The sequence below is a fragment of the Leuresthes tenuis genome, unplaced genomic scaffold (assembly GCF_036924035.1).
Source record: "Leuresthes tenuis unplaced genomic scaffold, fLeuTen1.0.hap1 SCAF_23, whole genome shotgun sequence".
Lineage (NCBI taxonomy): Eukaryota > Metazoa > Chordata > Actinopteri > Atheriniformes > Atherinopsidae > Leuresthes > Leuresthes tenuis.
Genome location: NW_027325377.1, coordinates 3,894,733 through 3,921,718, shown reverse-complemented (window position 1 = coordinate 3,921,718; position 26,986 = coordinate 3,894,733). Strand labels below are relative to the sequence as shown.

Below are 26,986 nucleotides of genomic sequence, written 5' to 3'. Positions count from 1 at the left end.
GAGTATGAAGGCAGGCAGAAATGGACCTTTTTATTTTTCTCGGGCGATAAACAACAGTGGATTGTCCTGACAAGACCGGACCAAACCGGATTAAACCAGCCTGAGCCTGGTTTCACCACATTGGACCAAACAAAACTATCAGGACAGTGAAATCAAAACCACAGCTGACCAGAGGGGACTGGCTTAAACCAGTTTGAGGCAGCCGGACTCAGAACAGAAAAGTGTTACTTTGTTTTACACAGCCAGTATGGTCCAGTCAGATCAAATGGGACATGGTCCGATAATTCATTCTCTTCCCTCCCTCCCTCCCTTCCTTCCTTCCCTCCTAGGACTGAAGAAGTCGAGGGCCGGTCTATTGAATCGAGGGGAAACAGAAGATGCTAATTGGTCCACAAACAGTAAAACCCCGCCCACTCTTCCTCTCAAAGCCTCCTATTGGTTGCCTAAATCTTTCGCAAAAACACAGAGCGAGCCCTTCTCCCATTGGTCACCACAGCTTCAGGCGGGAAAAAAGGCTGTTTTCCCAACCATTGGTCAGTTTTAACACGCCAACTGTCAGTCACTCAGCAGCGGCCAATCAGGTTACAGTACCTGTGGAACTTTCTGGAATCATGAAAAGAAAGAAAAAAAAACTAAAAAGAGAAGAATGATGATGCACAGGGAGATCAGCCAATCAGATGATCTCAATAGAAAAACAAACAGGAAGTGGGAGGAGCCTCGAAGCCTCGCATGGAAATTATTTTTCTGGAATTTTTTTTTTCTCGATCATCTTTTTTGTCCTTTTTGTCCGTGTGTGAGAGCCGTCCGTCAGTCTTCCTCCTTTCTTTCCCAACAGCAGATTTCAGTGCAATGCATCATGGAACGATCGGTCGTTAGGAGAGGGTGTGTCACTACATCTGTGTGTGTACGTGTGTGCAAGTGTGTGTCTGCGTCCTGTTGTCATGGAAACATGCTGCAGGGATAGCGCTCCAGCAGCGGGGTGGTGCCGTGTTGCATCGTGGGAACTTGTTCTGTCCGTGTTCTTAGCTGGTGTCCATGGACTCCATGTTGGCCGAGCTGGAGTCTCTCTGGATGGAGTCAAAGATGGCCGCCAGCTCCTGATTGGACGAGATCTGGGACTGGAACTCTGACATCAGTGGCGACTTCTCGGCCTCGGGGATGGTCAGCAGCGCGACGACGGCTCGCATCGCTGATCGCTTCAGCTCGTCCTGCTTCTCGAACTCCTGCTTCACAGAGTTCGCCTTCACCTGCAGAGACACGAGACATTTTCATTCTGCTGTGTGGCCTCTACCGCCCCCTGCTGACCACACGCCAGCTTATTCCCTGCAAAGCAGCTGATGAAAACGAGCCCGACGAGCTTTCTCCGTGCAGCGGAAGATTTAAGCTTCGCGTCAGATTCAACAAACTGTGTTTTTCTGCAGTTTTCAGCTGAGGCTTTACTTTTTCCTCTAAAAACAGCTAAACTGAAGGAGCTGAAACTCTACAGCAAGCAGGGACCAGTTTTAAGACTGCTATCAAATTGCTAAAGATAAAATAGTTTTGAAAACCCCAGAAAGAACCAGAGAGCCCTTCTGCCATGTATGAGGCAGGTCCGCATACTTGGTAGAACGGACGTTTTGTGGCCTTTAGCTAGCGAGTTTTCAGTTCCGACCATCAAAGAACCGACCAGAAAAACTGGTGCTACAGCAGCACCAGCTCCTTCCTGGCTTCTTTCCATACATCAGGGACCTGGGGAGGGGCTACAGAGACCAACCAGACTGTTTAAAAATCCAGAGCCAGTGTAGCCGTCTGGTCTGCTTAAATCAAGGGAGAAAACTGAGCTTCAACATGCACGCTCAGCGTTTTCCTTCTGTTTAATGTTTCGATCCCGTTTGGAGAGCGGTTCATAAATACTGGTCAGTGTTTACAGATGAAACATCTGTGGAAGTCGACCGTCTCCCTGCACTGAGCTCCATCCTTCCTTCCATTTATCTGAGCAGGTCCAGGAGGGAAACCCAGACCACAGCAACACTCTCAGCTCCTCCGGGGGGATCCCAGGAAGGTGTTCCCAGGCCAGAGGAGATATAAAACCCCGCCTGCCTGAGGCAGGAGGCGGAGACTCATCTCCAGCCTTCTGGAGAACCATGGCCTGGATTTGGAAGAGCCGACTTTCATCCCGGCTGCTTCCCGCTCAGCTGTGACCTGCTGCAGTGCAGCTGAAGGCCAACAGAACCACATCATCTGCAAAAAGCAGCGATGGAACAACCTCCCAAACCCTCCTCTGCCCAACAACGCCTCCCAATCCTGTCCATGAACACCACCAACAGGCTGGATGACGAGGGGCCCAACAGGCACCGTAAACCAGCTTGAATGTGATCTTCAGAATAAAAGGGATGCAACACCAAACCAGCCGAGCTCTGGCACCACCTCAGCAGCTGCTGGAAAGTGGTGTTGGTTACAGCTTTTTTTTCAGCTGGTGCTTTAAACTGAAATGAAAACACAGCTGTTGTCTGAAGCAGTTAAAAAAAAAACCTCAGGGGCTCAAAGAGCTGCTGCTAACGGGAAGATAAATGGAGAGATGCTCCCTACCCCAACAGTTCCCTCTACAGCAGCACACAGAGCAGAGCACTCAGAAACAGGGTTGTGTGGTGGTGACGTACCTTGGTGGTGCAGGTGGCTCTCAGCGGCTCCACCAGTCTGTCCAGTCTCTGCAGAACAGCGCTGGGACACAGCGACGACAGCCGGGCCAGCATCAGGAACGTCAGCATCTAACAACACCATGGCACAGAACTCGAGCATCAGCATCAAAGATGGCCGCCACCCGGCTCAAACAGACAGACAGCACACAAACCCGCCCCCCTCTGCGCAGTCCGACCTTGATGTCGTAGTGGTCCTTGAGGCCGTCCTCCACGTGGTTCAGGAAGGTGAAGATGTCGATCCGGTCCAAGCAGCTGTCCAGCAGAGTGTACATGCACTCGAACGCAGCCTTCCTCAAGTCCAGCCCGTCATCCACCGTGTGTTTGAACGGACCCATCTCCACCTGCACACAGCCGGGACAGCAGTCAGCCCCTGAGCCCCGCCCCCCGCTGATGTCACCCCGATCTGCGGCGTTCTCACCTCTCGGATCAGCTCCTTCCTCACTTTGGTCTCATTGTAAAGTTGTGGTAAAACCGAGTCCAGCAGCTCTCGGATCAGACTGGGCTTATTGTGGGCGGCGGAGTTGAACGTTACCAAGGCAACGCGCCGCACGTTCAGGTCCGGGTCCTCCAGCGTCTTCAGGAAGTCACCTGGGTGGGTAAAGGGAGTAATTATAAGCATAAAACTGACATTTGAAATGTTTTTTTAGCATTAACTGACCGACTAAAACGTCCCAGCTTGAATCACACACAGCAGATAAAACCTTTTATATTATATTATTAGTCATATTAGACTTTAATCTCTTTTAGAATCAGCTCATCACAACAACAACCAAACCATAAGAACAGAAAAAAGTCACAAACTGAGCCGCTCTGTTGATCGATGGGCTTTTAGCCAGACTTCATGCCTAACTTTAAAGCCCCCCCCCCACCACTAAAAGTCAAGTCTTTGCCGCTGTTAACATGTCCATAAGGTGGCTGCACAGTCAATCAAACTTTAACCGTGACTTGTAATTAAACTGAAAGCATAGTGAGCCCTTCCCTGTTGGTCACATGTCTGCATGAGCCAATCACAGCTGTTCCTGAGCAGCTACAAGCTTCCTGGATGAAGTTTGGACGAGTAGCGGCACGAGGACCGATATACAACAACACAGAGCTGGTCCCTGGAGACGGATCGTCATCTGCTGTTAGGGCGAGTGACGTTAAGCAGGAACAGAGTTACTGAAGAGAAACAGTTCAGTGGTTTGACTTCTACCTGAAGCTAACCCACTTCATGTGGTCGGGGGCCGAGTCCCTCGTGCAGCTGTGCTGTAAACTCGGCTGTTAAGTGTTTATTATTACAGCTGATTCCCAATAAAGCACGTTTTAGGGAAATTCTGCGTTTTCAAACCAACACGTGCGCCGTTGTTGCTTCCAAACAGAAAGCAGGGGACGCTGCGACCGAGAGTAACCATGGCGACGGGGCTAAAAAACGTGCAGTTCAGCTGGACCGTTGAAAAGGAGGAGCAGCTCTGCATTATGGAAACAGCACGAATTTGTTGTTCAGCATTTCACCGCCAGGTGCATGATGGGAAATGATGGGAAGTCTGACTGAACACTGTGTGAGGTCTCATAAAAGTCTTTTTATTCAAAGCTGTCTGGAGTATGGGAGCCATAAAGGGTCATAAAACTGGTCTGTCCTCAGATCTTTTCAAAGTTTTATCAAAAAAATTGCATTTTTATCAGCATTTATTTTCCGTTTGTTGAGTCTTAAACATTCAGAAAAGTGTCAGCGGTCGACAGAAATGCAACAAAAGCAGACGGTCAGCTGTTACCTATGCAGTTCTTCAGCAGGGGGTCGATGGGCTGCGGTTGGTCAGAGATCGTGAACTTCACCGCTGTGACCACAGAGCTCCTGGCGTACGATGAACCTGCAGAAATAGATTAAAATCAGATGATTCTATTGGTTAATGACAGTTTGAATCTGGCTGCCCACTGGCTCAGACTGTATTGATCACCTGACAGCAGGTATCCTTTGAGGCGGGGCAGCAGGGTCTCGGGGTCGATCAGAGTCAGTTTGCCCAAACACTCCGCCACCACGTTCCTGGTTCCTTCCTCCTGACACTCGCAGTGTTTGAGCAGCAGAGACCAAACCGACTCCACGTAGGGCTTCAACCCCGACACAGACGCTGAGCCTGGACACACACACACACACGTTAAAACCACAAACACACACACACACACGCATGGATTCATTAACTTAAGCTGATCTCACTGATGATCTCTTTGAGCGAGTGCAGCAGCAGGTACTGCCTCTTGGAGGAGGAGATCTCCTGCAGGACGAAGGGCAGATACTCCGGGAGATTCCCCACAGCGATGCTGCCCAGCGCGTACGAGGCTGCCGACTTCACCTGAGACACAAACAGCCCGAGACCAGCTTAAAGGCTTCAAACGCGCAGAAACAGAACCAACAAGAGCCTTCTGCAAGGCCTGGGTGTTACCTCTTCACTGGAGGAGGAGAAAGCATCCAGGATGACGGTCTTGAGCTCTGGTTGGCCACTGAGGTCCACGTGGTGTCCCACCTCGCCCAATGAGAGCAGAGCCAGCAGCCTGATGGAGTCTGTTGAGCGGCTGTTCTTCACATCCTGTGGAAACCAGAGTCAGCACACATTCGGGTTTTCGGTTAGAGATTCTGCATTCTGTCCAGATGCTGAGCTTTTCCACCAGAAATGGATCTAAATGATAAGAATCAGAGTCCAAAATCTACGCTGCGGAGTTGGGAAGCTCCCAGTTTGAAAGCTGACGTGTAAAAGTGTCATTTTCTTCATTCATACCTGGTCGCCTGTAACAAAATAACCGTGGGTCACGTTTACACCTTATACATCATGTGACCTGGACATATATGAGCAGCAAGTTATTTCTTAGAGATGCAAACATCTGACAATCCTCCAAAAAGAAGACTGACTAAGGCAGGCGTGTTTAACTGCTTCAGTCACATGAGCCAGTTTCACTTCTTTTACTTTAAGAAGAAACGATAGAAATCTTTGCTTCACCTCAGATGGTCACTTTCTAACAGTACAGCAACTCTTGATGGCTTTGCCTTAGCTTCTAGCTGTACTGAGAGGAACGCTGGACGTATTTTTGACTCTCACATTCAACAGATCTCTGCAGTGGGGCTGCCACGATTAAACTATTAAAATCGTCGAGGACTAATTTAATAGTTTTTCTCTCAAAACTGCTGCGTCTGCCTTTCTGTCCTTGACACACATGCGCAGTCATGGTAACCGGGGGTCAGCCGTGATGTCACAGGAAGTTAAACCAGACGGGATCTGGTATCATGGCTACCCGGCAACAGAGCTCAAAAGTGTGGGAGCATTTTAAGAAAATTAAAGACAAATGTGTGCAATGCAGTATCTGTACGGCAGAATTTTCCTTCCACATCAGCCACAACAACAGGAAGCATGTTGTTGTGGCTGATTGTGAAGAGGGGCCGTCATCTTGGTAAGCTAACTGGCTAGTTAGCTGCTAACTGGCTAGTTAGCTGCTAACATTAGCGTAAACAGAGAGTTAGCTTGCTACTTACTCATATTGATAGCTGTAAACGTTAACATTAGCGATGATGATTGGATTAATTAGCCTTAGCACACATATTTCATGTGTTTTCTGTAACGTTATAACAGTGATGTGTTTCAATGGGAACGCTAATGTTTTCTAACGTTATGTTTCAGTGCTAAAAAAAGTAAGTTCATCTTCAATGAACGGCTTTGTTACAAAGCTACATGCACACCTCAGCAAGCAAATGTCCTGACTGAGTCCAAACTGAACATGTTGCTGTTATATTTGAGTCAGTGAGACTAATAATAACTATTTGATTTAAATGCAGCCATGTTTGATGCCAGAGACAAACGAAGGAAAGAAAAGTATTTATTTTTGTGTGTTTGCTACACAGTTAAATAATTGTTTGTTGCAACAAGCTGCATATTTCAAAGGGTTAAAGAACTATGAACTATGTTTTTTTTAGTTAGCATCTACCTTAAACACTCCAAGCTGAAAGCTAATGAAGGTTATATAAGAGCAGCTGCATCCTGGTGCGATAAGCTGCATGTTTTACATTCAATATATGATTAGATTAGTCCAAAAAAATAATAATCGGTGATTAGTCGACTATTAAAATGATGGTTTGTGGCAGCCCTACTCTGGAGCTGCCTTCTTTCATCTGCGTGACACCAATAAAACAAGGAGCATCTTGTCCCAAAGTGATGCTGAGGAACCGGTCCATGCTCCTGGACCATTTTAGCTGGATGTCCCTGTAATTCCTGAAAGATCTTTCATTTGGTCCAACATGCTGCAGCCAGATCTCAGATAAAGCTTAGAACAGAATTTCAAATGCTTCTCGTTACACATAAAGCTCTTAATGACCCAGCTCCTACGTATCCGACACATCTTACAGTTCCATCACTCCACCAGAACCCTTCTCTCAGCTCGGGTTTACTTGCTGTTCCCAGAATCTCAAAGACCGATATGGGAGGCTCACCTGGATGAACTGGCCCACCACGGCGGGGCCCTCGGTGGGACAGGCTCGGGTCAGAGCGGCCACACACTTGGCGATGGAGCAGTACGCCTGTTTGTGAGGCAGCGCAGCACTCTGAGAGTAAACCGGACCCGTCAGCATCCTCAGCAGGTCCATGTAGCCCAGTCCAGGGGTGTCGGTGGCCACCAGAGCCTGAACAAACACACACAGTTCGTTCTGATGAAACAAGTATTCAGGTAATCCGATCAGAAACTTTGACATAACAGGACTATGGGGCAGCAGGTATTAGCTAACATCCAGCTGTGCTAACATCCAGCTGTGCTAACATCCAGCTGTGCTAACATCTGTCTGCTGTATTTTCTCATAAACTGTGTTTTAATGCAGCTGAAAGTCTAATAAAGCCTCTTATTTCCTTCTTTCTGGTCTGTTTTCAGACCGCCGTGACCTGGGTGACTGAGAATCGACACCAACGTCTGTGACTGGAGCCCAGAAACGAGAAAATAATAAAAAGATTTAAAAAAGAAACCTGGTAGAAGTCCAGCATGGCGGCGAGCGCTCCTCCCTGCAGCAGCGGGGATCGAACCAGCGCGATGAGCTGCTGGAGGATGTTTCCTCCGCTTCCTCCACTCAGCTGAGCCAGCGAGGACGGGTGAGTCACGGCCAGCGTGGACAGGAAGCTCAGCGCCATCTGAGACACGTGCATGTCGCTCTCGGAGATGAGAGGGGGCAGCTCGGCGAGGACGGCGTCCACCATGACGGGGGTCACCGCGGAGCTGGGGGACACAAAGAAACTGTGAGCAGCGGGAGAGGGCGGCGCTGACGATGCAGGGCGGGGCTCACAGGTGGAGCCGTTACCTGTAGTTCCTCAGCAGGATGTCCAGAGCGGCCAGCGTGCACAGCTTCAGGGCGCGCTGGTTCTTTCGGAGGAAGGAGGCGAGGATGGGAACGGCGTCGGGGAGAACCGGCCTCAGATCGATCTTCAACGGAGAGCCAGCGATCAACGTCAGAGCTGTGAACACATCAAACCTTTACATCCGCCCGCCATCACGACAACATCCAGCACGCCGCCTCATCCTTCCCAACAGCTGTCTGGGGGCGGAGCTTACCTTTCACCGTTGTCAGTCGTGTGATCTCGTTCTTGAGGCGTTCTAAGAAGATCAGCAGCGTTCCTGGAAGCTCCGTGGGCAGACGATCACCTACGGCAAAACAAACCAGGAAGTGAGAACAGATCCTGCAGCGATGACATCACACCGTGTCATCGACGGCCGGCGGTTACCTAGGTTACAGATGATCTGTCCCATGCAGGAAATGGCGCGTTCTTTGACCTCCTGATCGATGTCGGCGGCCTTCAAACGCTTGATCGTACACGTGAACAGGTCCATGATGTAGGGGGAGGGGTCAAAGCTATCGGAGCCCTCTGATAGGTTGTCCAGCGGTCGTATCACCTGGAGGACGCAGAATAAAGACCAATAAGCATCGCCCGAAACGCTGAGCAGCAGCCGAAACGCTGCGGCGGCAGCTTCAACTCCCACCTTAACCAGCTGCTGGGTGACGAGCAGCGCCTCCGACGTGATCTTGTAAAAGGGGTCTCCCACGCACGCCACCACGGGTGGGACGAGCGCGGGGACGTGGGGGTGGAAGGCGTGGGCGGGGTGTGTGACCATGATGACGTGGAGGCAGGCGAGGGCATCGATTTTCAGGTTGGAGCTGCTGGACTTATCGTTCAGAGAGAAGATGATGCCTGAAACACAGAGTGGTGACTGATGAGGTCATCAGTTCATGTCCAGCAATGATCCGTAACTCAGGTTTGACTGAAATACGGAGAATTCCTTTAGAAACGCAGTGTTCGGCAGATTCGAGTGACCAATCTGGTCCAGAACACCAACCAGAGAGGGACTGTGCTCAGAATTAATTCAACAAGCCTCAATAGAAGTGAAAGGTTCCACCACAGAGACTTTTAAAGCAAATCTCTGTCACGAAATGTGTCAAAACTCAGCCCTCAAACACATGCGAAAAGCAAATAAATGATGGATAACAACTGGTCCAAATACATAAATAAACATCCAAATGAATCTGTGAATATTTTTTTGTTCGTCTTTAACGTTCAGAACGGATTTGAAGGCAAAATGCTGCTTAACTCAGTTCACTTGTGCATCATTTATCTTGGTTTTAGTTGCAGTGAGATGATCGTAGACTTCAGGAGGAGCTGATTTCGGACTAAAACCCTTGTGTTTCACACCTTTTCCACAGCCTGTACTGAAGCACTGAACGTGAGAGTTTGCAGTAGTGGGATTATTAGTAGGTCTACCTGGTATTAGTACTGGGATGTGCTGAGTCAGGGCTCCTGGGAGGACGTTCACCAGCTCGGTCAACATGTTGAAACAACACTGGCGGGTTTTCACGCTTTTCTCCTTCAGCTGCTTGTGAAGAGCTTTGACGATCATGGGCACCTGCGGAGGATGAGAGTCATTAACAGAGACAGATGGTGAGAGAGGCGACCACAGACTCTACTTCCTGTCACTGTCGCCGGTGTGGGATGCTCAGGGTTTCCTGTTGCCGTGGGAACGGAGACAGCCAAACCAGCAGCTTTTATTTTTTTTTTTTAATTAAAAATGGACAACAGTGACACCTGCTGCACAGAAACTGAACTACAACCACTACGACCAGTTTATTTCAACACATTTTAAATAAAGTCAGATGAAAACAAATGATTATTTTTCTATTTTCATCCAGTCAAAGCAACAGCCAACTTCCTGTTAAACCTCTGAAAGGGGTCCTGTGAGTTTTAGGCCTCATGTGTCCGCGGGGGAAAGGGATTCAAGCTTCTGCAACGGAAGAAATAACCGACTTTCTATCGGACTTTAAAGGGAAAAACTATTAGATCAAATGAACCTGAAAAACCAGTGAAACAGCAACATGCAGAAATCAGTTAAACAGTTCAAACTGTGGAGGTTTGAGTCGTTTCAGAAGACAAAAAGCAGTTTAAATCAGTCTGAACTGACCTCTGACTCCATGTTTCTCTAAATTCTGACAATGACGCGGTGAAACATTACATCCAGTGTGGAGGCTGGAAGAGTTGACGCCTTCAGACGTGTAGAAGTGCAGACTTTACCAACCTGGCTCTGCAGCATCGTTAGCGGAGTCTCGCCCTGCTCCATGGCGTCCGGATCAGCCAGCCAGCTCTGAGCCGGTCTGGTCTGTTTGAGCAGCGACAGGTAGGCGTGGAAAACATCCGCCTTCACGTTCTCCTCCCGCTCCTGCACACAAAGGTCGGCCCGGGCGGGTTCTGGTCACAGTTTCAGCAGCAGGTGCGGACACTTTGATGGACAGACGTTACCTTGAAGCGGCAGACGAGTGCAGGGGACACCGAGCGATAAAACTCCGGCAGCATCTCGTGACGGGTTGAAACCACGGCGTCCAGACACTTGGCCGCCGCCCTGCGAACCTTCCAGCTCATGTCGTCGTCGTCGCTGTACTCGTCGTCGCTGCCTGGACGCACAGAGAGACGCCGTTATCCGGGCAGCCAATCCCGTGGCAGCAGGCTGACGTGATTGGCTGGAATCTGCTTCGGTACCTTGATAGTCTTCATCGTTCTGCTCGGCATCCATGGCGTTGTCGTCCTCATCCTCGTCGTCAAAGTTGTAGTTGGGGTCGTAGGTCAGGTAGCGCAGGCAGATGGAGATGACCGTGGGAACGTGGGGGTAAACCTCCTTCGGACACCTGCAGACAAACGCACGTAAAAAGCGAGAACAGCGGCGGCTGTAGCGGCACCTCCACTCGCCGTTTCTCGGGTTTTACCTCCTGACGAAGGACTCGAAGGCCTGGATGCAGTATTCTCTGAGCTCGTCATCGTCCACGTTACAGAACTTCACCACCAGAGGGATGATTTTCTCCAGATACTCGCCTGCAGACACACGGGTCAGAGGTGAGGAGCAGTTAGACGGCAGCCTGCGGTCTTACCTCACACTCCTCTGACTCACCGATCCTGTGGCCCGCCTGTCTGCTGATGGCGGCCGTGCACTGGATGTACGTCCTGGTGGTCGACATGTTGTCGTTCCTCCCCAGCTCGGTCAGAAGGTGCTCGATCAGGTCGATGAAGACCAGGTTCCCGCAGGACATCACCAGGTGGCCGAGAGCCATGATGGTCCTCTGAAACAGTCAAAAACCCCCGAGTTAAACCCACCTGAAGCTTCCAGCTCGGCTACTTAATGCTGAGAAGGTCGAACGCACCTTTCTGACGGCCAGTCTGGGGGAGGTGAGCTGAGGGAGCAGACAGCTGAGGATGGAGGGGTGGAAGTTTACCAACAGACCGCCCTGTCTGCAAAGAGACACACCGACAAAGAACACCTGAATGAGTTATGGCATCACCTATGGCATCAATAGAGACAAGGAGCCAAAAATATGAAGCTTCAGGCGTCATAAAGCTGACAAAAAGAGTCCTAAATCTGTCCTGAGTGAGTCACAGCTGCATTTAGTGCTATCAGCTCATCCGGGACGCATTTTAACATGAACCGGGCCTTTGGCGTCTGACTTTAACAGGAGCAACACCAGCACCGACTTCCCCTCAGGCTGCCGCACAGGCGTCAGTCCAGCTCTCACCAAAGCAGGGACGGAGCGGATTCTGTTCGGTGAAATGTCGCCCCCTACTGGTCCAAATGGCTTCCACAGCTCAGTCACACCTTACTGTACCTGCAGAGCATGTCGGCCATGATGTCGAGCGCCTCCAGCTGCACAGAGACGTCTTCCTGTTTGGCGATGGCGCTTGTCAATCGACCCGTGATCTTCTTACAAACACTGGCGGCTAAAGCTGATCCTGAGAGGCAGACGGGGGAGAAAATGTAATGTTTTCCACCTGCAGCTTGGCCACACTGAGACATTTAATGTAAAAAACTCTGTTCAAAGGGCTAAAAATGTGCTTTATTCTAAGAAAAAGTTTTCAGGATGTAGTTCTTTCCTTTTTAAATGGCTGCAGCTCTAATAAACTTGAGAACTTGGAGTGTTTTTACCACTGGAGGCAGGAGGCAACTCTCCGATGACGGTTTTGAGTCCGATGGATGAAATGTCTCGGAGCTGCTCTTTGTCTGACAGCATGTTGGTGCAAAGCGTGTCCACGATGGTCTCCACCTGGTACTCCTTCACCTTACTGACCAGAGGGCCCAGGCTGACGAAACAAACGCACCCACAGTTAGAGACGCCAGGCATGAGCGTTTGAGTGAGATCAGGTGTCGTTCTTACCATTTCACAGCTAAGTTCTGAACTTCTCCATTCTTGTCTTCCAGCAGTTTGAGGATCATCCTCACCACCTGTCAATCAATCAAACAATCGATCAATTCCTGCACGCAAACAACGGCGAGCGCTGAACCGGTGTGAGCAGCATGCACCGACCTTCCTCTCACTGTCGTCGTCCAGTTTGATGGAATCTTTCTGCAGCTCCGTCATCAGGTCGTTTGTGGCCATAAACCTGAAAACACAAAACGAAGCCATGAAACGGCCATCAGGTCAAACGCCGTGTTCAGGCTCAGCAACGAGGCCGCCTGTTTTATTCAGCCGAAGGTGAGGCTTTAAAAGCCTGAAGCTGTTCCCATCGAGTTCTGCAGGTCCTGATCCAGCCCTCATTTCTTTAAATTTTACCTCCAAGCAGCCAGACCTCCTGAAACCTTTAAAGTGTCCTGATCAATAGTTCTGCAGCTTTCTGAAACCTTTAAAGTGTCCTGATCAATAGTTCTGCAGCTTTCTGTAACCTTTAAAGTGTCCTGATCAATAGTTCTGCAGCTTTCTGTAACCTTTAAAGTGTCCTGATCAACAGTTCTGTAGCTTTCTGAAACCTTTAAAGTGTCCTGATCAATAGTTCTGCAGCTTTCTCAAACCTTTAAAGTGTCCTGATCAACAGTTCTGCAGCTTTCTGAAACCTTTAAAGTGTCCTGATCAACAGTTCTGCAGCTTTCTTTAACCTTTAAAGTGTCCTGATCAACAGTTCTGCAGCTTTCTGTAACCTTTAAAGTGTCCTGATCAACAGTTCTGCAGCTTTCTGAAACCTTTAAAGTGTCCTGATCAACAGTTCTGCAGCTTTCTGAAACCTTTAAAGTGTCCTGATCAACAGTTCTGCAGCTTTCTGAAACCTTTAAAGTGTCCTGATCAACAGTTCTGCAGCTTTCTGTAACCTTTAAAGTGTCCTGATCAACAGTTCTGCAGCTTTCTGAAACCTTTAAAGTGTCCTGATCAACAGTTCTGCAGCTTTCTGTAACCTTTAAAGTGTCCTGATCAACAGTTCTGCAGCTTTCTGAAACCTTTAAAGTGTCCTGATCAACAGTTCTGCAGCTTTCTGTAACCTTTAAAGTGTCCTGATCAACAGTTCTGCAGCTTTCTGTAACCTTTAAAGTGTCCTGATCAACAGTTCTGCAGCTTTCTGAAACCTTTAAAGTGTCCTGATCAACAGTTCTGCAGCTTTCTGAAACCTTTAAAGTGTCCTGATCAACAGTTCTGCAGCTTTCTGAAACCTTTAAAGTGTCCTGATCAACAGTTCTGCAGCTTTCTGAAACCTTTAAAGTGTCCTGATCAATAGTTCTGCAGCTTTCTGTAACCTTTAAAGTGTCCTGATCAATAGTTCTGCAGCTTTCTGAAACCTTTAAAGTGTCCTGATCAACAGTTCTGCAGCTTTCTGAAACCTTTAAAGTGTCCTGATCAACAGTTCTGCAGCTTTCTGTAACCTTTAAAGTGTCCTGATCAACAGTTCTGCAGCTTTCTGAAACCTTTAAAGTGTCCTGATCAACAGTTCTGCAGCTTTCTGAAACCTTTAAAGTGTCCTGATCAATAGTTCTGCAGCTTTCTGAAACCTTTAAAGTGTCCTGATCAACAGTTCTGCAGCTTTCTGTAACCTTTAAAGTGTCCTGATCAATAGTTCTGCAGCTTTCTGTAACCTTTAAAGTGTCCTGATCAACAGTTCTGCAGCTTTCTGTAACCTTTAAAGTGTCCCGATCAATAGTTCTGCAGCTTTCTGTAACCTTTAAAGTGTCCCGATCAACAGTTCTGCAGCTTTCTGTAACCTTTAAAGTGTCCTGATCAACAGTTCTGCAGCTTTCTGTAACCTTTAAAGTGTCCTGATCAACAGTTCTGCAGCTTTCTGTAACCTTTAAAGTGTCCCGATCAACAGTTCTGCAGCTTTCTGAAACCTTTAAAGTGTCCTGATCAACAGTTCTGCAGCTTTCTGTAACCTTTAAAGTGTCCTGATCAACAGTTCTGCAGCTTTCTGTAACCTTTAAAGTGTCCTGATCAACAGTTCTGCAGCTTTCTGTAACCTTTAAAGTGTCCTGATCAACAGTTCTGCAGCTTTCTGAAACCTTTAAAGTGTCCTGATCAACAGTTCTGCAGCTTTCTGAAACCTTTAAAGTGTCCTGATCAACAGTTCTGCAGCTTTCTGAAACCTTTAAAGTGTCCTGATCAACAGTTCTGCAGCTTTCTGAAACCTTTAAAGTGTCCTGATCAATAGTTCTGCAGCTTTCTGTAACCTTTAAAGTGTCCTGATCAATAGTTCTGCAGCTTTCTGAAACCTTTAAAGTGTCCTGATCAACAGTTCTGCAGCTTTCTGAAACCTTTAAAGTGTCCTGATCAACAGTTCTGCAGCTTTCTGTAACCTTTAAAGTGTCCTGATCAACAGTTCTGCAGCTTTCTGAAACCTTTAAAGTGTCCTGATCAACAGTTCTGCAGCTTTCTGAAACCTTTAAAGTGTCCTGATCAATAGTTCTGCAGCTTTCTGAAACCTTTAAAGTGTCCTGATCAACAGTTCTGCAGCTTTCTGTAACCTTTAAAGTGTCCTGATCAATAGTTCTGCAGCTTTCTGTAACCTTTAAAGTGTCCTGATCAACAGTTCTGCAGCTTTCTGTAACCTTTAAAGTGTCCCGATCAATAGTTCTGCAGCTTTCTGTAACCTTTAAAGTGTCCCGATCAACAGTTCTGCAGCTTTCTGTAACCTTTAAAGTGTCCTGATCAACAGTTCTGCAGCTTTCTGTAACCTTTAAAGTGTCCTGATCAACAGTTCTGCAGCTTTCTGTAACCTTTAAAGTGTCCCGATCAACAGTTCTGCAGCTTTCTGAAACCTTTAAAGTGTCCTGATCAACAGTTCTGCAGCTTTCTGTAACCTTTAAAGTGTCCTGATCAACAGTTCTGCAGCTTTCTGTAACCTTTAAAGTGTCCTGATCAACAGTTCTGCAGCTTTCTGAAACCTTTAAAGTGTCCTGATCAACAGTTCTGCAGCTTTCTGTAACCTTTAAAGTGTCCTGATCAACAGTTCTGCAGCTTTCTGTAACCTTTAAAGTGTCCTGATCAACAGTTCTGCAGCTTTCTGAAACCTTTAAGGTGTCCTGATCAACAGTTCTGCAGCTTTCTGAAACCTTTAAAGTGTCCTGATCAACAGTTCTGCAGCTTTCTGAAACCTTTAAAGTGTCCTGATCAATAGTTCTGCAGCTTTCTGAAACCTTTAAAGTGTCCTGATCAACAGTTCTGCAGCTTTCTGAAGCTCTTTCACAGTTTTTCTGCTTTTTCCCTCATTTTTAGTCCTTGTACCTGAGCATTTTCATGTGTTTTTTCTTTGTTCAGCCACTTATCTCTGACCTCTGAACCCTTCAGGCAGGAAAAAGGCTCCCAACTCAAGGGATGAACCAGTGTTGTGTCGACACAGAACAGACAACTTAGCAAAGAAGCCATTTTAAACTGGATCTTTAGGCACTTTGTTACCAGCAGCCTGTCACAAAGACACATCATTTGTTCCCATTTCTTTAGTTGTATCTATGAAAAACAGCAAAGAAAACACAGTTTGACAGACAGAAAATAGGATTTCTGCAGCAACAAGGTGATTCCCAAAGAGCTATTAGCTGAAAACTTGTTTCCTGTGCAGGTAAACGAGGAGTTTTCCACAGGAGTGTAGTTAAAAAGTTTAATATGTGACTTTAGAGTAAAAAACATGGACAAAGCCAGATGTTTTCTGATGCAGATGTGCCTTTAAGTTCAACATTATGAGGGCTTGAACAAGTGCTGCCCTGAAACGGTTAGAGGTGGGAAACAGTCAGGTCTCAGATGAGGTAACGGATGTGAAAATGTGATTTTCTGGATGGTAACAGATGGGTTAACGTTGATGGAAAGAAAAAGGAGGAACTTGGTTTGGTGGAAGTGAAGAGTCAGGCCTGTTCAGGAGACCCCTCCTCACTTTAGAGCCAGCACAATGAAGCTCAATATTTCAGATATACGACAAATATGAGAAAATGCATGTTTCCAGCTGGAAAAGGCAGCCGTCGCCGCTGGCAACCAGAAGAACGCTGAGTCAGAGATGTCAGAGGCTCAGAGCAACATGGAAATGCTGGAGAAACTCCATCACAGCTTTAATTCTGAGGATTCGTGTCCACGCTCAGCCTCAGAAGCAGGCCTTCTGGCCACGTTGCCTCCCTGAAGCTGAGATATTTCACTGAGCAACAACACGCTCTGCAACAGTTTTAAAAAGCAGGAGGAGCGCGAAGACGTGATGGCTTCTCAAGAGCAGCGAATGTCACGGAAAACAGCTGATGTGGGCATTAATGACTGCAGCAATGCTGCTGCAGGCACACTTTTCTTTTCCTTTTAAATTTGCGGGCGAACACAGCCTTTCAGTTAACTGCTCGCATCTTTTTTATTTGCTTAATTAATCAAACAAATTGGAAGTAAATTAACTATGGATTGTTACAAAGACAGTGCTTTGAAGGTATCGTGATGAGATTCCCGCCCTCATCAATCATTTCTGGCTCCAAACATCAACTTTTCTCATTAAACAAAGTTCATACAGTTTCCCCAGAAGTCCTGATGGCCTCATTAGCGAGATTCTCTCCCTCTGATCCCTGCTCATTCTGAGAATCACTTCTGAATTTAACAGATTTCTTTTCAGAGATGAATCGCTCCACAACCTCATCCAACTATGGTCACTTCTGGCTCCAAAACAAACCCGATCGGGCGAGAGTTCATGACCCGATGGGAGCCATCACCGAGGATTAGCCTGTTTATCGCAGGAAAACAAACCTTTTTTTGTCTGTTCTCTGTGGCCACGTGCACGCCAACATGCACGTGTGTCCAGACCGACATCACACCGCAGAGCTCATGACTTTGGATTAGGACACTCTGGTTTGAACATTTAGTCGTAACCTTATCAGAGGAATCTGGACCGTTGTGCTGCTCTGCAACAAATGAATCCTTCCAAACCTTTCCACCACCTGCAGGTGGCCCCGCCCCCCGGCCCCTGGCCCCGCCCCCTGGCCCCGGCTAACATCCATCTGTTTAAAGGCACCGATCTGACCGGGGATCAGAGTGAGCGCCCCGTGGCAGGAGGACGACCGTTTCGGTTCAGCTTCAGTGACTTCATGCATCAGACTGGTGGAGTCTGACAGCTTGAGGTCAGACACAAAAGGTCACTCGTTTTTTTTAGCTTTCAGCTCCTGAAATCTGCATCACGCAAAAATATTTACAGCTTTCTGAAGACTTTATCTGAAATTAACCCGTATATAAGACCGAAGGTAAATGCAGGTGATGCAGATGTTCCAGTGGAAATAATCCAGATGGCAAGCAAGCCGTTTCAGGACATTTTCTTAACTTCCTTACTTTTGCAACACAACCAAATCCTTTAATGCCAAATGAGATAATCATGTTTTCCTCCGAAGCACATCCAGCATACGGGACAAGCCATTTACATATCTCTGACAGCTCAACAGCCATGCTGTAAGAAAATCTGCTGTGAGCGACACGTCCCCAAAAACAGAAAGCCCGTCTCCTGCAGAGCTTCTGCTGAAAGTGACTCAGTATTAAAGCCCTCAGATCAGCTCGGAAACGGCTCTTGTGGGGTCACAAGCAATTTTAACCGCAGCCAAAGCGAGCAGTGGCAGGTCACACAATTTCACAGATTTCTGGAGGCCGTCAGAGGAGAAGAAACCGATGATCTGTGCTGCCAGCTGTGGTTGTGATCGTCCTGCTTAACAAGGGGCCGGCTTTCTCCTCGGCTCGGTCTTTAAAACATTTAAACTCCAACACAAAACAGATCAGACACACTGAAGGCTAAAATGATTATCACCAAAGAAACCAGCAGAAAGATTTCTAAAGGCCACATATGTAAAGGACTCAGACGCTACATTAAACTCATCAGTGTTCTGCAGTGAAGACGATGAAAGTGATCCACGAGCCGCTTGTTTGACATGTTTCACGTAAGAAAGCCACTGTGTGGACTCTACTTTAGATGATCTGAACACAATCGATGCAGAAGAATTCATGAGCAGACACTCGGTTTCTGTAGTTTGACTCAAAATGATCGTCAAAGCTGCAGCAGCTGAACGGATTACTTTCATTTATAAAAACTGGAATAAGCGTGTCGGCTTCCTGCTCAGCGGTCAGCCTCAAAGGAGCAACCGTCTTTCTCCCTACTTGGAAGTTAATTAAACTGACGATTACTTCCAATTCATTAATCTCTCAAATCAAATCAAGTCTGGATTTTTACTAAGGCTGGGTTTAAAGGAGCAGTTTCACTTTTAGCTCGACTGCCAGCAACTGACTGGAGATGACAATGAAGGTGCATCATAATCTGAAGCAGGCACACCTTAACTGACCCTGCCACCGTGGTCAAAACGCCCGAGTGTGACACAGACAAGAGACAGAAAAGCAGCATCACCCGGAGAAACCAGAGACAAGAGACAGAAAAGCAGCATCACCCGGAGAAACCAAAGACTAGAGACAGAAAAGCAGCATCACCCGGAGAAACCAGAGACAAGAGACAGAAAAGCAGCATCACCCGGAGAAACCAAAGACTAGAGACAGAAAAGCAGCATCACCCGGAGAAACCAAAGACAAGAGACAGAAAAGCAGCATCACCCGGAGAAACCAAAGACAGAAAAGCAGCATCACCCGGAGAAACCAAAGACAGAAAAGCAGCATCACCCGGGGAAACCAAAGACAAGAGACAGAAAAGCAGCATCACCCGGAGAAACCAAAGACAGAAAAGCAGCATCACCCGGAGAAACCAAAGACTAGAGACAGAAAAGCAGCATCACCCGGAGAAACCAAAGACAAGAGACAGCATCACCCGGAGAAACCAAAGACAGAAAAGCAGCATCACCCGGGGAAACGAAAGACAAGAGACAGAAAAGCAGCATCACCCGGAGAAACCAAAGACGAGAGACAGAAAAGCAGCATCACCCGGAGAAACCAAAGACAGAAAAGCAGCATCACCCGGGGAAACGAAAGACAAGAGACAGAAAAGCAGCATCACCCGGGGAAACCAGAGACAAGAGACAGAAAAGCAGCATCACCCGGAGAAACCAAAGACTAGAGACAGAAAAGCAGCATCACCCGGAGAAACCAGAGACAGAAAAGCAGCATCACCCGGAGAAACTAAAGACAGAAAAGCAGCATCACCCGGAGAAACTAAAGACGAGAGACAGAAAAGCAGCATCACCCGGAGAAACCAGAGACAGAAAAGCAGCATCACCCGGAGAAACCAGAGACAGAAAAGCAGCATCACCCGGAGAAACTAAAGACGAGAGACAGAAAAGCAGCATCACCCGGAGAAACCAGAGACAGAAAAGCAGCATCACCCGGAGAAACCAGAGACAAGAGACAGAAAAGCAGCATCACCCGGAGAAACCAGAGACAAGAGACAGAAAAGCAGCATCACCCGGAGAAACCAAAGACTAGAGACAGAAAAGCAGCATCACCCGGGGAAACCAAAGACAAGAGACAGAAAAGCAGCATCACCCGGAGAAACCAGAGACAGAAAAGCAGCATCACCCGGAGAAACTAAAGACGAGAGACAGAAAAGCAGCATCACCCGGAGAAACCAGAGACAGAAAAGCAGCATCACCCGGAGAAACCAAAGACGAGAGACAGAAAAGCAGCATCACCCGGAGAAACCAGAGACAAGAGACAGAAAAGCAGCATCACCCGGAGAAACCAAAGACTAGAGACAGAAAAGCAGCATCACCCGGGGAAACCAAAGACAAGAGACAGAAAAGCAGCATCACCCGGAGAAACCAAAGACTAGAGACAGAAAAGCAGCATCACCCGGGGAAACCAAAGACAAGAGACAGAAAAGCAGCATCACCCGGAGAAACCAAAGACGAGAGACAGAAAAGCAGCATCACCCGGAGAAACCAGAGACAAGAGACAGAAAAGCAGCATCACCCGGAGAAACCAAAGACTAGAGACAGAAAAGCAGCATCACCCGGGGAAACCAAAGACAAGAGACAGAAAAGCAGCATCACCCGGAGAAACCAAAGACGAGAGACAGAAAAGCAGCATCACCCGGAGAAACCAAAGACTAGAGACAGAAAAGCAGCATCACCCGGGGAAACCAAAGACAAGAGACAGAAAAGCAGCATCACCCGGAGAAACCAAAGACAAGAGACAGAAAAGCAGCATCACCCGGAGAAACCAAAGACAAGAGACAGAAAAGCAGCATCACCCGGGGAAACCAAAGACAAGAGACAGAAAAGCAGCATCACCCGGAGAAACCAGAGACAAGAGACAGAAAAGCAGCATCACCCGGAGAAACCAGAGACAAGAGACAGAAAAGCAGCATCACCCGGAGAAACCAAAGACTAGAGACAGAAAAGCAGCATCACCCGGAGAAACCAAAGACTAGAGACAGAAAAGCAGCATCACCCGGAGAAACCAAAGACAAGAGACAGAAAAGCAGCATCACCCGGAGAAACCAGAGACAAGAGACAGAAAAGCAGCATCACCCGGGGAAACCAGAGACAAGAGACAGAAAAGCAGCATCACCCGGAGAAACCAAAGACTAGAGACAGAAAAGCAGCATCACCCGGGGAAACCAAAGACAAGAGACAGAAAAGCAGCATCACCCGGAGAAACCAAAGACAGAAAAGCAGCATCACCCGGAGAAACCAAAGACTAGAGACAGAAAAGCAGCATCACCCGGAGAAACCAGAGACAAGAGACAGAAAAGCAGCATCACCCGGAGAAACCAAAGACTAGAGACAGAAAAGCAGCATCACCCGGAGAAACCAGAGACAAGAGACAGAAAAGCAGCATCACCCGGGGAAACTAATGATAAGAGACAGAAAAGCAGCATCACCCGGGGAAACCAAAGACAAGAGACAGAAAAGCAGCATCACCCGGAGAAACCAAAGACAAGAGACAGAAAAGCAGCATCACCCGGAGAAACCAAAGACAAGAGACAGAAAAGCAGCATCACCCGGGGAAACTAATGATAAGAGACAGAAAAGCAGCATCACCCGCAGAAACCAAAGACAAGAGACAGAAAAGCAGCATCACCCGGGGAAACCAAAGACGAGAGACAGAAAAGCAGCATCACCCGGGGAAACCAAAGACGAGAGACAGAAAAGCAGCATCACCCGGGGAAACTAATGATAAGAGACAGAAAAGCAGCATCACCCGCAGAAACCAAAGACAAGAGACAGAAAAGCAGCATCACCCGGGGAAACCAAAGACGAGAGACAGAAAAGCAGCATCACCCGGGGAAACCAAAGACAAGAGACAGAAAAGCAGCATCACCCGGAGAAACCAAAGACAGAAAAGCAGCATCACCCGGAGAAACCAAAGACAAGAGACAGAAAAGCAGCATCACCCGGGGAAACCAGAGACAAGAGACAGAAAAGCAGCATCACCCGGAGAAACTAAAGACAGAAAAGCAGCATCACCCGGAGAAACCAAAGACAGAAAAGCAGCATCACCCGGAGAAACCAAAGACAGAAAAGCAGCATCACCCGGAGAAACCAAAGACAAGAGACAGAAAAGCAGCATCACCCGGGGAAACCAAAGACAAGAGACAGAAAAGCAGCATCACCCGGAGAAACCAAAGACAAGAGACAGAAAAGCAGCATCACCCGGAGAAACCAAAGACAGAAAAGCAGCATCACCCGGAGAAACCAAAGACAAGAGACAGAAAAGCAGCATCACCCGGGGAAACCAGAGACAAGAGACAGAAAAGCAGCATCACCCGGAGAAACTAAAGACAGAAAAGCAGCATCACCCGGAGAAACCAAAGACAGAAAAGCAGCATCACCCGGAGAAACCAAAGACAGAAAAGCAGCATCACCCGGAGAAACCAAAGACAAGAGACAGAAAAGCAGCATCACCCGGGGAAACCAGAGACAAGAGACAGAAAAGCAGCATCACCCGGAGAAACTAAAGACAGAAAAGCAGCATCACCCGGAGAAACCAAAGACAGAAAAGCAGCATCACCCGCAGAAACCAAAGACAAGAGACAGAAAAGCAGCATCACCCGGAGAAACCAGAGACATGAGACAGAAAAGCAGCATCACCCGGAGAAACCAAAGACATGAGACAGAAAAGCAGCATCACCCGGAGAAACCAAAGACAGAAAAGCAGCATCACCCGGAGAAACCAAAGACAGAAAAGCAGCATCACCCGGGGAAACCAAAGACAAGAGACAGAAAAGCAGCATCACCCGGAGAAACCAAAGACAGAAAAGCAGCATCACCCGGAGAAACCAAAGACTAGAGACAGAAAAGCAGCATCACCCGGAGAAACCAGAGACATGAGACAGAAAAGCAGCATCACCCGGAGAAACCAAAGACATGAGACAGAAAAGCAGCATCACCCGGAGAAACCAAAGACATGAGACAGAAAAGCAGCATCACCCGGAGAAACCAAAGACAGAAAAGCAGCATCACCCGGAGAAACCAAAGACAAGAGACAGAAAAGCAGCATCACCCGGAGAAACCAAAGACAAGAGACAGAAAAGCAGCATCACCCGGAGAAACCAGAGACATGAGACAGAAAAGCAGCATCACCCGGAGAAACCAAAGACAAGAGACAGAAAAGCAGCATCACCCGGAGAAACCAGAGACATGAGACAGAAAAGCAGCATCACCCGGAGAAACCAAAGACATGAGACAGAAAAGCAGCATCACCCGGAGAAACCAAAGACATGAGACAGAAAAGCAGCATCACCCGGAGAAACCAAAGACAGAAAAGCAGCATCACCCGGAGAAACCAAAGACAAGAGACAGAAAAGCAGCATCACCCGGAGAAACCAGAGACGAGAGACAGAAACTATTCACCTGGACTGAGAGGATGCACTCTGAAATAAAAGTTTCAGAGGCTCAAGATCATGTTTGTAAAAGCCGCTCATTCACAGCTGGTGTTTATCAAAGTACCACCGGAGAATTTGGCTATTTTCTTTGCTCTTTGGCTCCCCCTGCTGTTGTAAACGTAGCATTACAATCATAAAGAAAGGCCTGAAAAGTTGTAAACTGCGGTATCTCAGCTGTCTCAATCCAAAGCGCATAGTTTTAAGGTTCACAAACTTCTGTTTGTTCCTTGATTGCTTAGCTTTTGGTTACATGAAGTTAAAATGACCAAAGATTTGATTTTACAGGTTATTTCAACAGCGTGTGCATGAAAAGTAGATCTTTAAGTGTCGTCAACATGTAAACAACCCAGATTCAACATGACATCGGCTCCATCCTGTATGCAGTCCGAAAGGGTCGAGTCTTTTTTCTGGAGTCCCACCGTCAGTTTCTGAGCAGATAACCCACATTTTAAGCTCAATAAACTCAAAGTCACGAACACAAAGCTTCACTTAACGGGCTGAGCAGTGTGTGAAAAAACGGCATAATGAAAAACAAAAGGCTGCCACAATCAATCGTTTCATTTAGCAAAGAATTTGACGATGACTTCACACCTAATTGAGTTCTAGAATAAAAAAACAACTTTAACAATGATTTGTCCACCGTAAGACTGATCAATACACTGACTAATAGTTGTTTGAGTGTGTGAGAACACTTCAAAATTACTTTTTTAATGAACAAAAACTAAATGTAAAGCAGATCTCATGTTGGGTTTCTCTTGCAAGTCAAAAAATTTTTCATTTTAATAAAAGACGACACAAAACTTCTGAATTTAAGTTTCTCTAATGCACCCATCAACCTCGGGTAACCAAAAACAGCTTCCACAGCGACAGCACAGATTACCCCCAACCCATCTCTTATTTTAGCCTCAGAAACAATCCGTCACTGAAGAATCTGACAATGAAAAACAGCAATTTACTGATCTACAACTAGTTTCTGTCTCATTTTGTTGGCAGTTTTAATGTTAACGAATCTATCAAGTAACAGCCAATATAGCTTAGCTGCTCTGCTGAAATGCATATGAATGTGAAACATGTCAAAGCTACGAATTAACTGCAGCTTTTTGTTTTTTTAAACCAACTTTAGGCACAAGATTTAAATCTGAGGAAGACCGTTGCAACACAAATGTTGAAATAACAGTTTCAGGATTGCAATTCAACCCAGAATTAATGAAAAAAGCAAGTTAAAAACCCTCAGATTCTGGTGCCTATCATGAGCAAATGCTTTATTCTAATGCTTGTTAAAAGCAAACATGCAGAAATCCTTCCTCTGTTAAAGCATATATTCAACATATCATCCACTGATGACAACAAAAAGTCCTGCTCCATATCTGATAATTACAAGATAAATAAAAACATCACTCCAAAACCAGCTCCACACAGAAATGTGGCTCTCTTTGTCCGACTTTACCCCCCCACACTTATGCTTTGGAGTTATCTGCTGCACTTTTTAACCTCAGAAACTCTAAAATGAACACAGGCTGCAGCCATGTTCATAACAGCTAAGAAGGTGGGCAGGGATCTGACATCATCACATCCAGCATGTTGACATGACAACTGGACGTAAAACAGGGAATGTGTGACGTATCAGGATATAAACTGTTCATCATGTAACGCTTTCAAAAAGACTAAAAAGTGGCCAAGACAACACACAGGATGTAGTTTTGTGAGAATAAGACGTACATTTTTTATGGTTTCCTGTGTTTTTAAGATTCTGTGACGTTCATTAAACCCCAGTAAGTGTAGAATGTAATTTCCTGTGGAATCCTCTTCATTTTGCAAGCTGTTGTGGTAATATTGCCACTCAAATTACCTCCAAAAAACCCATCCAAGAGTTAGATGACCACTACAACTCGATCCTGACAAGAAGAGACCTTTTCCTTTGAAAAACAAAGAGCTGGGGCCAAAGACAGTCTTGTAAGGCAGCATGTACAGCTTAACAGTTGTGAGTGTGCCACTGTATATATTCTAATCAATTTAAAACTTTATTATTCCCCAAAGGAAGCTATATTGCTGCAGTATTAAGATGTGGCATTTTATAGGCAAACAATAAGATAAATAAAATAAAATCAGCTCACCAAACGCTTAGAAAGTGTAAGTGTGGCAGAGAGGGCTGTGCAAGAAGTATTCAAAGGTCTCCATCAATGGAGTGGGATGTTGTTTCTGTAGCTAGGCAACAACTTTGCACACTTCGACAGGTAACACAAGTGAACTCTCTCAGAGGACAACATTAACAGGAAATCACATCCAGCAGCCTTCTCAGAGACATATCCACACTTTCCACGATGACCAAGGAAAAGAAAAATCATTTCAACTTCCTCCTCCTTTTTCTCCATTTTGTTCCAGTTCTGCATCCCAGACGTCTCCTCTTCAGCTCATCTGGATTCAGGGTCTAATTCCAGGAATTACTCGGGCTTTGGAAAGCTCAATCAGTTGCTCCCATGAGCAAACAACTTTCACGCTGACATTACTCCGCATCATAACAGATGTGCATCATCCAAACCAGCACAGAAAAACGACTAATAAATCTGTTTCCACAGAAAAAAAAGCTTGTGAGACATTTTTAAAAGACACAATATGCCCAGAGCTACTGCAGCAGGTTGTCACTTGTGCAGCACCTTTAAAAAAAGGTGTGAGATGTCTCTTTATGTCACAGAAAGTTTCTATTTTTGCAAGTAACACCAAAGGCTGCATGTCTGGCTTCTAGTTCAAAACAGATGAAGGGAACCACTGAGATACCTTTAGATGTGACTCAGAGGTGATGAGACGCTCTCAGCCAGGGAATCAAACATTAAACTTGATTTACATCTCATGCCGAGTGACAGAGTTAGTCCAGAGCTAAATATTCAAACCGTGAACCCTGACACCATCCATCTCGACCTGCTATTGTGTTTACATCCGATTACCGAAGCTACCACAGCATAAAACTTAAAAACACCAAGCCTGTTAGCCCAAAACACACTGGGCTACCTGACTCTCATCTAGTTGTCTTCCAGGTCCTGTGGTTCTTCAATCCGGTACAGACACCGTTCACCCAGGCAGTAGCTGACATCACGCTAGCTTGCGGCATGACAGAAGTTGGTGCTAACCAGCTAGCAGGCAGGCTAGCTACTAACTGACGATCGTTTACTCGCAGTTCAACTGTCAGTTAAGCGTCACGTGTAGCAGGTTATTTATCTAACCAACTGTTAAGTGTAAATACATCGCTGTTAAATCAAACGAGTACAGATGCTCTAAGCTAACTAGCAGGCTAGCGATGTGGCAATGATCAGACAGGTGGCAGGCTAGCTGTTAGCACACCAGCCTGAGGCCTTCCTGGGTGTTGGATGTGTTTTGCACTGAATGCAAACAGTCTGAGCTCATACCAAGAGTCGTGCAATGTGGTCACCCTGTTGAGGGTTATTTTACCTGAAATCTTTGTCACTGGAGGTCATTTTCTCCAGGAGGTTGGAGATGTGGTACGAGGCGCTCGCCATGTCGGTGCTGTTAGCCGTTAGCCTCCTGCTAGCAGACTGCGCTCAGTGAGAGTATTTCTGCCGCTGAGTGCCTGCGTGCCCGGCTGTGTCTCTTGGTTTGCGTGATTTTAGAGGTAAAGGGTGTGTTTCTGCTTCTTCTGCTGTTGCTGTGGCCGCCCTTTTCTTCTTCTACAGCAACTGTCGCATCCCGGGGCGCGGAGTTTGGTGCGTTTGAATGGAGCTCCCGTTCTCTCTGCAGAGGGGCGGGGTTAGC

General features: G+C 46.9%; 1 protein-coding gene across 1 annotated transcript; it reads right to left on the bottom strand.

The window, feature by feature from the left end:
* Positions 1–26,986, bottom strand: cand1 (cullin-associated and neddylation-dissociated 1). Its single transcript, XM_072377969.1, has 26 exons — positions 26,666–26,986; positions 12,511–12,586; positions 12,361–12,428; positions 12,132–12,286; positions 11,815–11,938; positions 11,356–11,443; positions 11,106–11,274; positions 10,924–11,029; positions 10,700–10,845; positions 10,463–10,614; positions 10,242–10,382; positions 9,434–9,575; positions 8,658–8,866; positions 8,402–8,570; positions 8,232–8,321; positions 7,981–8,134; positions 7,652–7,898; positions 7,129–7,317; positions 5,096–5,239; positions 4,870–5,005; positions 4,613–4,789; positions 4,430–4,525; positions 3,097–3,266; positions 2,855–3,019; positions 2,640–2,747; positions 1–1,247 (listed from the first exon to the last, which is right to left on the bottom strand). Exons 1-26 carry the CDS (start codon positions 26,731–26,733, stop codon positions 1,023–1,025), a joined length of 3,714 nt encoding a protein of 1,237 aa, XP_072234070.1. The 5' UTR covers positions 26,734–26,986; the 3' UTR covers positions 1–1,022.

Bases quoted from the DNA above. Each gene is read 5' to 3' on its own strand.
- cand1 (XM_072377969.1), bottom strand. From the start codon at position 26,733: ATGGCGAGCGCCTCGTACCACATCTCCAACCTCCTGGAGAAAATGACC. The intron at 8,571-8,657 runs GTGGGAGTTGAA...TGCGTCCTCCAG, and splicing joins TCACCCAGCAGCTGGTTAAG to GTGATACGACCGCTGGACAA. The intron at 4,526-4,612 runs GTGATCAATACA...CTATTTCTGCAG, and splicing joins CAAAGGATACCTGCTGTCAG to GTTCATCGTACGCCAGGAGC.